The sequence below is a fragment of the Sitodiplosis mosellana genome, unplaced genomic scaffold (genome assembly GCF_009176505.1).
Source record: "Sitodiplosis mosellana isolate CC-2019 unplaced genomic scaffold, AAFC_SMos_1.0 Smas_scaffold_6150, whole genome shotgun sequence".
In the NCBI taxonomy this organism is placed as follows: Eukaryota; Metazoa; Arthropoda; class Insecta; order Diptera; family Cecidomyiidae; genus Sitodiplosis; species Sitodiplosis mosellana.
In genome coordinates, this window is record NW_022601391.1 from 3,400,216 (window position 1) to 3,410,540 (window position 10,325).

General features: G+C 35.7%; 3 protein-coding genes across 8 annotated transcripts; 1 reads left to right on the top strand and 2 right to left on the bottom strand.

Moving 5' to 3' along the window:
• Positions 1 to 28: 28 nt before the first annotated feature.
• LOC129574182 (beta-1,4-N-acetylgalactosaminyltransferase bre-4-like) lies at positions 29 to 4,440 on the top strand. 6 transcript variants are annotated; one of them, XR_008688670.1, is made up of 8 exons: positions 102 to 685; positions 1,653 to 1,823; positions 1,890 to 2,132; positions 2,230 to 2,838; positions 2,908 to 3,126; positions 3,199 to 3,328; positions 3,495 to 3,675; positions 3,779 to 4,440. XR_008688670.1 is itself a non-coding variant. In XM_055455776.1 (7 exons), the coding sequence occupies exons 2-7, from the start codon at positions 1,723 to 1,725 to the stop codon at positions 3,501 to 3,503; spliced, it is 1,311 nt and encodes a 436-aa protein (XP_055311751.1). In that variant the 5' UTR covers positions 29 to 685; positions 1,653 to 1,722; the 3' UTR covers positions 3,504 to 4,440. The 6 variants fall into 6 exon arrangements, 4 of the variants coding, with proteins under 4 accessions (XP_055311751.1, XP_055311747.1, XP_055311750.1 ...); XR_008688669.1 differs by having other exon boundaries at positions 103 to 685; positions 3,500 to 3,675; XM_055455776.1 differs by having other exon boundaries at positions 29 to 685; positions 3,495 to 4,440.
• A 71-nt stretch (positions 4,441 to 4,511) lies between these two features.
• On the bottom strand, positions 4,512 to 6,256 carry LOC129574184 (queuosine salvage protein). Its single transcript, XM_055455778.1, has 7 exons — positions 6,117 to 6,256; positions 5,921 to 6,037; positions 5,655 to 5,829; positions 5,206 to 5,564; positions 4,986 to 5,130; positions 4,736 to 4,899; positions 4,512 to 4,654 (listed from the first exon to the last, which is right to left on the bottom strand). The coding sequence occupies exons 1-7, from the start codon at positions 6,153 to 6,155 to the stop codon at positions 4,583 to 4,585; spliced, it is 1,071 nt and encodes a 356-aa protein (XP_055311753.1). The 5' UTR covers positions 6,156 to 6,256; the 3' UTR covers positions 4,512 to 4,582.
• An 81-nt stretch (positions 6,257 to 6,337) lies between these two features.
• Positions 6,338 to 7,938, bottom strand: LOC129574183 (GPN-loop GTPase 1). The gene is made up of 4 exons (XM_055455777.1): positions 7,583 to 7,938; positions 7,151 to 7,515; positions 6,836 to 7,065; positions 6,338 to 6,770 (listed from the first exon to the last, which is right to left on the bottom strand). The coding sequence occupies exons 1-4, from the start codon at positions 7,833 to 7,835 to the stop codon at positions 6,431 to 6,433; spliced, it is 1,188 nt and encodes a 395-aa protein (XP_055311752.1). The 5' UTR covers positions 7,836 to 7,938; the 3' UTR covers positions 6,338 to 6,430.
• Between the last annotated feature and the right edge of the window lie 2,387 nt (positions 7,939 to 10,325).

The window sequence follows — 10,325 nt, forward strand, 5'->3', positions numbered from 1 at the left end:
ATTCTGAAATTTATTCAACATTTCAGACAATTCAGTCAACTGCAATTCTGGGGATGGTATTCCCAACAAATTCGTTTACTGCATATACAAAAAAGAGGAGAACTATAACAAAGCACGTGTAGAATTGTGTGTATATGCCATCATAAAGAATGTTAGGTGATGGATGAATAGACCTGAAAAATCGGTTTTTCATAAAACAAAGTCAAAACTTAAACTGATTTCATATAAACAAATTGATATGCATTAAATATGTATACTAGAAATGGATTTTATACAATTTTTTTGTTGTACAAATAACATCGTTTAGCCTCTGCCTCTTGTTCTGACTATACCTCTGCCCGTAATGCATACGTACAATACCAGTAATAAGAAATTCACGTTGAAACAGCGCATATTCCAGTGTTCGCATTTAATCTGCATACAGTAGTATAGCATCCATTCCAGTAGCACACATTTAACACTTGTTTGGTATACAGATTGTTCTGCGTGTACTGCATAAGACTTTGTGTCAAAGCAAAACAGTGAATATGTCAAAAATCTCTGTTTTTATATTGTTTGCAAATATTTAAGAGAATTTCATTTTGCACCGACGAAACAGTAGTGCTTGGATATCATATCATTAAGAGAAACTTCTGTCGTTTAATTCATTAGAAATTCCGCAAATGAACTTCATTATGAGCGATGGGTAATAATATTTAAATATATGTTTACTAACGAATCTATTGCAATAATTCACGATGATTATTACATAAAGCAAAGAGAATAATCAGAAAGAGAAATCATACGTCGATTAGGAATCGCGTGATCAACTAAAATAATGTAAAGTTGAAAAAGTTCACCTGCATCGCAACAAGTACTTTTGAAAATTGGTATTTGCTTCATGACTGTTCACAGCTTTTTCACTAACAACGAATACAAATTTTGAATTTATATTTGTTGCATTTTGTTGTTATAAACTATGCTTGTTATAAGAGCAACGGATGAGATGCTCACATATGCATACGAATTAGGATTCGAGAACAATAACAACTGCATTGAATATACGACCAAAATACGCTCTGCATAATTGTGCAATTGCGCTGTGATTTTCTTTTTCATATAATCCATTAGTTCCGACGAGTGGAGTAATATTCAATGCAACTGAATGCAAGACTAAATAGATAATAACTGAAAATAGATTACTTTCAAATCAAATATCGGTAAAAATGTGATTAAACAAAGAGAAGTGAACAGAATTTGAATCGATCTGAACGAGATCAAAGTTTTTGTGTGATTCACTTTAATTTTATAAACAGACAACAACAAAATTACTTCATTGTCAAGTTATGCAATAACCGCTATAACGTTTGTAAGGAGACGATATAATGGAATATTCTACAGTTTTTGAATAAAAGCCATACATACATATATAAAAAAAAATCGATGAAAAAATATTAGAAATATATTCAGTCATTTCTCAGGTTACATAAGTGAATAGTTGTATGCATTGATGGATTTATATTCAAATGGCCTACTTTAAACAAAAACTTTGATGTGCCGCCCATAGGGCCATAAAGGATGCATATATTCAGCCGAATTCAGTGTTTGATTCCCAATGCATTAAATCTATCGCAGATGATTTGATTTGTGATGACGAATTCATTTATTTTTAGCGTAATTAAGGAAGCAAAATCGGACTAGGAACTAGGTAACACCGTAACGGAGGAACATCTAAATGGACCAATGGCACCGTGTAATCGCCTCTTTAAGGCGGCATTTTTATTATGTATACTCCTTTTGTTATTGCTGAACTTTTCCAATTTTCGAACAAACAATCCAATCAGGTAAACAGTAATACAGTTGTAGTTCATTTTCGTTAGCACTATAGCCGATAAATTGAATCGTTACAGAGCCTCACATACAGTTGCCAATGGGATTCAATGGCCAACGCCATTACATTCCGAAATGCGAACAACCAATAAATATGACAATGGAAAAAGAAGTGCCACAAATCAAAATGTATCCAAACAAATTTTAGTCAACAACAATCATCGTACAGGAAGCACGCCGAACAAAACACATAGCAATATTCTAAGTACTCGTTTAGTCAAACCCATTCCATCAACTATAGAAACTGAACATACACGTGAAAAGTGAGTTGTGGTTTTTGCGCGATTTCAGTACTTTTCTACTATTTGCAAAAATCTGTTCGAATTTGTCATCTTCTTCGTCTTTTTTTCCTTTATAAAGCCCACAACCTCGGGACGAAAGCGATCAAATGTCCTTCAATAGTGCGTCATCCACAAGTACAAGTGTGTCCCATGAACTTGAAGGCACAATGTCGACAACGCAATTTAGTTTTAACAGTCCATTTTTAACAAAGTTGATGACCAAGATCGGCTTGAATGCTTGCCCATCGATGCCGCCAGATTTGAATGGTCCCATTAATGCGGATATCGAATATGAGCCATTGTCCGCAATCGAAAAACGGTTTCGTGATCTATTACTGCCCGGCGGTTGGTACAAGCCACACGAATGTAATCCAAAAGATCGTGTTGCCATTGTTATTCCATATCGCGACCGTGCCGAACATCTACCAGTCTTCCTGAAAAATATACATCTCCTGCTTATGAAACAACAAGTGGAATATGGGATATTTGTAATTGAACAAATCGCTGATGGTTTATTCAATCGTGCAGCTCTTATGAATGTTGGATTTCTGGAAGCATTGAAACTCCATCAATGGGATTGTTTTATTTTCCACGATGTTGATTTAATTCCATTGGACGATCGAAACCTGTATCGATGTCCAGAGCAACCGCGACACATGTCAGTTGGTGTAGATACAATGGGATACAAGTAAGTCAAACAACATGTCCGTTGGTTTATTTTATCAATATATATTTACACATGGTGAAATAAAAACAGGTTACCATACAGTGGGATTTTCGGCGGCGTTTCTGCCATGACTGTCAAGCAATTCACAACTGTCAACGGTTTCTCAAATTCCTTTTGGGGTTGGGGTGGTGAAGATGATGATATGTCGAATCGCCTGAAACACGTTGGATTCCACATATCCAGATACCCAGTTAATATAGCTCGTTATAAAATGTTAACTCATCGAAAAGAAAAAGCAAATCCCAAGCGGTGAGTTTAATTGTCAAAAACAAACATTAATATTTGATTATTTTAATTCGATTGCAATCCGTTGATGTCTAGCTATGAAAAACTTGTGAGTGGTGTGAAGCGATTTGATTCGGAGGGACTGAATTCATTGAAGTACGAAGTTCGTGCATTCGAACGCAAAGTTCTCTACACCTGGATTCTAGTCGAAATTAAACAAGATTCAGTAAGTAAAACTTGCCACACTAGACAATTATAACCTTAAACTAACACAGCTCCTTGTTTTCTCTTCTCTTTTTCTTTCATTTTTGCGATGCGACTCTTTCCATCCATTCACAAAACGTGTGACATTTTATCTATTTTGTTTGACTGTCACGTCAATTGGAGTGCAGCACAGCTGATCAGCGTATTGGCTTCATTTTTTACTAGATTAAAATAGTCGATTACGTGTGATTTTGCATACTTCGTATGCGACTCTATTGTAGAGTATTTTCATTTTTCCGAATAATATCTTACAAACTGAAAGCAGCCAACGACGACAAATGGAACGGGGCAGAATTTTTTTACAATTATGTGAGTTCGTCTAGCTCAGGTGTTAATATTAACTTTACTTTGGCGCATACATTCCCTGAAAAAAGTTCCATAAATAATAAACCCATATATACCTATACTATAGGCATTTTCTTCCGTCGAAAAGCCGTACCTCTTCTCAAATATTAGACACACATATGCATGGTTGTAGAATCATATAGTAACAGTCATTTAGCAGAGCCTCCGGAAGTTGTTGGAATTTGAATAAAAATAAAACACAAGAAAACCTACACTGTACACTTGTTGATGACATTATCATCGAGTTTTGTTTCAATGGAATAATTGCCCATTGAAAACGCTTTTCGATGTAAGGAAATGCCAATTGAAATATTTTGATCTTTCAATGAGTGAATCTCCATGAGACTTTAATTTTGAATTGTTATTTCTTTATAATTTATTGTTTTTTTTCTCGTCCAATTAAACAAGTTAGTTTATCACAAGATTTCCAATATTTCATTGTGATAGCATTACTTGATGATATTTTTTGATTCTGAAATCGGTTGGGTTATTGCTCTTAATGCCTTTCTCACTTGTTTACAAACAAATATTTAAATTTTTTAATCGAAAACGTGATAGTATTCCATAAATTACAATTAAAAGACGAATAATCGTATAAATCTTACCAAAATCAACCATCATAATTCACGGGATAGATAATTGCTCTGAAGAACACAAACTCGAGCATTCGCAATCAGTTGTTTTGTGAAGTAATGATATTCCACTAATAAAAAGAAATTTTAAAACACATGCCAAATGATTTTTCTTTCTTTGAGCGTTCATCTGTTAATATATTCAGTAAGTAAGTAATCATTATGTTATTTCGTTTTGTTTCGTATTTATTTCCATTTTCATTCATATTGATCAAATGTGTTTTTTGTTTTTTGTTTTTTTAATAGTAAATTCCAAAAGTTTTGTGGAATGGAATGTGTTCCAATGCCTTCGAATATCGGCGACGATAGTCCTAGTGATGGGAAATTTATAAAAAAATAAGTTAATATTTTAAGATTTAAATCATATAATTGGTGTGCTAATTTTGGATTACCCAAAGAAAGTGATCAAGTAAGATGGAGTTAACGTTGGTGCGTGATACAGCTGGATGATGAGTTTCAAGCTCTTGAATGACAAGCTTTTTTAATTCTTCAACTATGAATATCGACGTTCCGCGTATTTCAACTTCTTCGGGTGATCCGTTTTCCAAGATTTTATCTATGTGATTGCGGTAAAATTAAAATGAATTGTATTCACGAAAAATGTGTGCCGATCATCGATTCGGCCCACCATTGATTTCTTACCTTCTTGTAGCAGCTTCATGAGATAATCATCATATGATATGGCTCCAAAATGAATAAGTACTTGAGGTACACGATAATCAGCAAACATTGTAATGTAGTCGATATCTTCAAACCAGCCATCACCTTGACCACCAAAAAATGCCCACTTTCGAAAGAAAAAGAGAATCAATCCCATTGATTGAATTTATATGTGCTGTATTTGTATAGGTACGGCACTTACCAAATCTCCAATTAAAATTTGAGCACGCTTGTACAGCGATACACCGATGCCATTCCACTCGGCTTCGTCGCGATAGCATGGAAATTCATCCGTAATGATACGGAGAAGTCTACGTGCTGAGTGATCGGCTTCAACTAAACAACTTTCGAATTTGCCATCGTATTTCTCAAGTAATACGTTACCCACTTCGTGCAAACATTTTACTCGTTCTTCAAGCAAAGGCACTTTAGTTTCATTGTCATCACCGCGTAAAATCTCAGATAGCTCTTCGATGGTAATTTTTGAGTAGTATTGTGCGTTTGTAATATCAATACCATTGTTTTGTGCCCGGTTGATAGCCGCACATATAGCAAAATAGCCTGATCAAATAGTAATAATAATTATTGGAGTGTTTAAATGCAATATTATTTCTACTGGAATGAGTGTGTGGAATAGATGTTTGCACCTACCGGTTTCGCCACAGACTTGCCATTTTGTCGCGTCTCTGGGCGTCCAAAAGCAAAAGTTCAACGTATCAATAACGAAAATCCATTCGATTGCATTTTTATCATTCGGCTTGGGGTGATGTTGATTTTGCGAAAAATTACTAACATCTAGTTCTTTTGTTACGATTGCGTTCACCACCTTAAAATTGAATATAACACCATAACCATCATAGAACACAAGACAAATTGGTTTTATAATACTTTATTCGAAAGCATTTTACTGAACTTACCTCATTTGATAACTTTTTGATTCCGTTTCGGTTTACTTGAACATGTTTTGGGCTATTTGTTATGACAACGGCTGATGCCCTTGGATTTACAGTGACTTTGCGTTCAACCATCATATTCTATAGCAAACATAAAAGCTAAACCAGTTAATTCAAGCCAAAACAAAAAGCAACCGGAAAAAATAATAATGATATTTACTTGAGAGTTGTCGTTTGACTGTCTAATAAACTTTTTCATCGAGCAATCAAACGCATTTAATGCAAAATGATAACAATTTTATTTTATTAGGAAATTTCGTTAAACGATGTTGCCGCATAAGACCGATATAATTGACAGATTTAATGACAGCTCAATGCCCACATGGCTGCTCCACTGAAAACTTGAGAGGGTGCGCTCGTGTCATATGAATTATTTTCCACTTTTTTCATTTTCCATTTTTTTTTTTTTATTAAAAAGAAAATTATACATTAAATTTTATACAGAAAAATAGAGTAATTTGTCATTTGCGCGGATTATGATTTCTCCGTTACCGAAGACATTTTGATTTTTTCTTTCTGTTTTTTTATTTGTTCCGTCATAAACTGATTGAAACATTCTTCTTCTTTCTCCGTATCACCATTTGCAATAACTTCCTCCGTGCCATCTTCGTCTTCGGAGCTTTCGTTTGCCGGATGTTTTAGATAAATATCGGTGAGGTCTCGACCAGATGATACTTCTGTTATGAAACTTGCCATCGGTATTTCTGAGCCAACCTTAGTCTTTTTCTTTATTTCGTCCAGCCTCTGTTCAGCGGTTTTTTGTTCTTCGGCCAATTTTTTGTGTCGCAACTTTTCATATTCAGCTTTGTAGTCGCTAAAAATGAACATTGAACTATTAAAAAGGACTAACCATTTCAAATATTCCTATGTTATACTTACGCTTCATACTCTTTGGCTCCTTCTTCTACCAAATCGAAAAATTTCCCGAAACCAGCGCCGGTTTTCGCTGATACGCCGCAGCATTTTAAATCTCTATAAAATTCGTCCAGTGTTAGTGACATGGTGCGCGTCAAATTGCTTACATATGTCTGTTCGGATTCAAGTGCTTCTTGGAATGCTTCAAAGTCCTGCATCCATTCCAATGCGAACAAATGATCTTCAATATCAATCTGAAACAATCAAATGAAAAGTCACACGAATAATTAATGATGATTAAATGAAAAATCGGAATCATCATCTGCGTTGTTTCATCACCTTGTTCATGACAACAATGAAGGGCAATCGGGCTTTATACAAAATGGAGCAGGCATAAAGCATATTGGACATGAATGTCGTTGGGCATTTCGACCGCGGAACGTCCATTACGTAAACGACAACAGTTGGAAAAGATGTTGCTAGAGCTTCCGTGATTATAGTACCAGATGCAGACCATGTGAACACTTCAATTTGGCCTGGCGTATCAATCACACAGTACTTGTGTTCGGTTCCTGCTTTCTTTACCAGATCAACCACTTGACCAAACTTTGTTGAGAACAGATTAAGAGTAGTTACGATGCCACCGTTTGGTCCCAGCTGATATTGTTTCATGACTTCTTTGTAATTGACAGTGTCACGAATATCTGTGAAGAAAACAACAGCGCTAGGATTAGTTTGCATACACTGACGTTCTGCAGAAAAAAGTCTCACCAATGTTGGCATGGTAAGGCACTTCTTGACATGCAGGATCCAAATTAATGACGTACGGCTTCATATTTTGTAGATTTCCCAGTTGTGTTAGGCGCCTTACAAAGGATGTCTTACCACTACCGGCCATCCCAAGTACAATCAAACAAATCGGACGAGAATTTATTTCGAACGATTGTGCTTGACTTTCGTCGGAACTTTTATTTTGACTGCATCCTGCGATGCTCGCTGAATCATCCAATTTGTTTGATGCCATTTTCCTTACTATATCTATCGTGTTCGAAGTTAAATATTCAAATCAGAACACTGCTGCAGTTGCGTGCTTTATTTGAATCGCATTTATTTTGAGGTTACTTTGACATCTGAAGTAAACACAATCGCCTGCATGAAATGTCATTCAGTAAAATGGTGCACTAATCGAATGGTGAAAATGAATTTGAATTAAAAGCTGGTTCAAACAAATGCTAAACGGCGATGTGAGTTTCAACGAAAAGTTCCCGGCTTGAGTAACTAGATGGAGCTGCAAGTGTCTGCCGTCAAACCAATCAGAGTTTTTTTTGTCATTTCAATAACTTGTTTCCGAAGTATGCTGTTATAACTCATGAGAGTTGATTTGCGGTTTGAAGCCAATTCGGAAACTAAAGAAAACCCAAGTTTCGATGGAAAAATTTGGAAAAGATGCATCCAAGGCATTTCTTAGAAAAAATTTTGAATCATTTTTCGTCCTCTCTTGGTTTTGATGTTGGTTTTGTTTCTGAATATTTTTTTTTTCATTAGTGACAATTCCGAAATTGAAAAGAAGCTATTGAAAACAGATGTATGATTTCCTGAAGGAATTTTTTTACGTTTCCATTTCATTTTTATTCTGACCGTTAACAAAGCAGGTTAAAAAAAACACACATCCTTCGTCTGTTCTATGCAGTATGCATCTTCAAGTATATATACGAGTCATTTTGCATAATCGTCAACGTAGAAAACGAAGATTTCTTTTCTATCATTTTTGGTTGCTGTGTCGTTGTCACATAGTCACGCTTATTTGAAATTCATTGGCCGATTCGAATTTGAAATGCCGCTCGTATCCTCACTCATTTCTTTATTTATTTCGTAACAAAATAGAAACATGTGTTTATGCTAATATGTCACACACATACAAAAAAAATGAGCGTCGGTTGTTTGTTTTGCCTTCTGTTCTTTAGAATGCGCGTGTATTAAAAGAACCAAATCGATTTTAAAGACATATGACGATGTGTGTTAATATCAATTTCTCTCGTCGTCACAACATAACAAGACCTTCGTATGCAATAAATCACAATTTTACATGCATCTGATCGGTGCGCATTCAAAAAAACAAACGTGGAATTCTTTCGGTTATGCATTTTATCTCGAATCTTTAATGAAATCCATATCCATTTGGTGTGCGATTTAGGTGGCCAACGTTGACACAGAAAAAAACTAACGCAGCTGATACTGAACACGATAATCGTTTCGAAATTATTTCACTTTATGCGCTTGATTACAATTTTAAGTCACAAAAAGTCCAGACTTCCGTTTCATAATCCAATTGGGTCGTTGCCAGAATTGCCTTTTTATTTCGGAAAATTGTCGTTCTCTTAATCAGATTTCCTGCAGCAATGGTGCGGCGGCAGGTAATGGATGGGTAACTTGCCAAGCTGAATTCACTTAAAGTTAAGTAATTTGAAAAAGCATCAACGACACCTAAATTTTCACATACAATTTTCTAAACGATTAGATACATGAGAGAGATAGATAGAGAGAGAGAGAGAGAGAGAGAGAGAGAGAGAGAGAGAGAGAGAGAGAGAGAGAAATGCAATCGAGAGTATTTCGGTTTGATCAGCACTTCTGACACACTACGTCAAAAACAAAAATGTATGTTTTACTACAATAGTTCGAACTACATATTAATGGAACCGATTTTTCATAGCATTTCTTGTATCGCATAATCACTTTCCACCTAAACCAGAAACACTGGAGCTAGAGCCACCAAAATATGCATCGACATTTTTTTGACGGTGATTAAGCGATATATAAGAGTCCGTCTTTGCTTGGACCCAATGAATGGTTGTTTGCCGGAGAAAAAAACGAGTATTGATCGATGTAAAAAAAAGGGAAAAGGAAGACGATAGGTAGGAGCCTGCAATGCTGAAAGTGAAGCAACCAATGATTAATCTTCCGAAGTGCCGATTTTCGAATGTGCTCTCGTTCGTTGGTTTTTCCATCGTTTTGCCATATTTGTATTTTGGCACGATTGCAATGTGCAAAGGAACGAATTTTTCGCTTCGTCTCTCTATCTGAATTGCGTAACGATCGGACATGCATGATTTAGTTGCGTCGATTTGGACCGGTCCCACTGTTCCGCACATTTCAATATCTCAAATTTCATTGATCGCATGAAATATATGGCCCGGCCAATTTTATGGTAAAATGCTATGGTATGGATTTGGTTCGATATTAGTTCTTTAGGGCTTGTTGTGCATTGCATCTTTTACACGACCACGATGCACATGACATGGAGAGGGGAACATGCTAGAGGAAATTGATATTCCACTTAGAAAAATTACGTGGAAAATTGAAAAACCATTTGTCGTCGAATGCACCACATATTCGACACACCGAAAACAAGAAAACAAACTAGAAAATTAGATGAAAACAAACCGATGAAGAAGAAAACCCGAAAGCAAACGAACGAAAAAAAGAGCGAAGATAAATCATCGAATGCTTGTGAGTC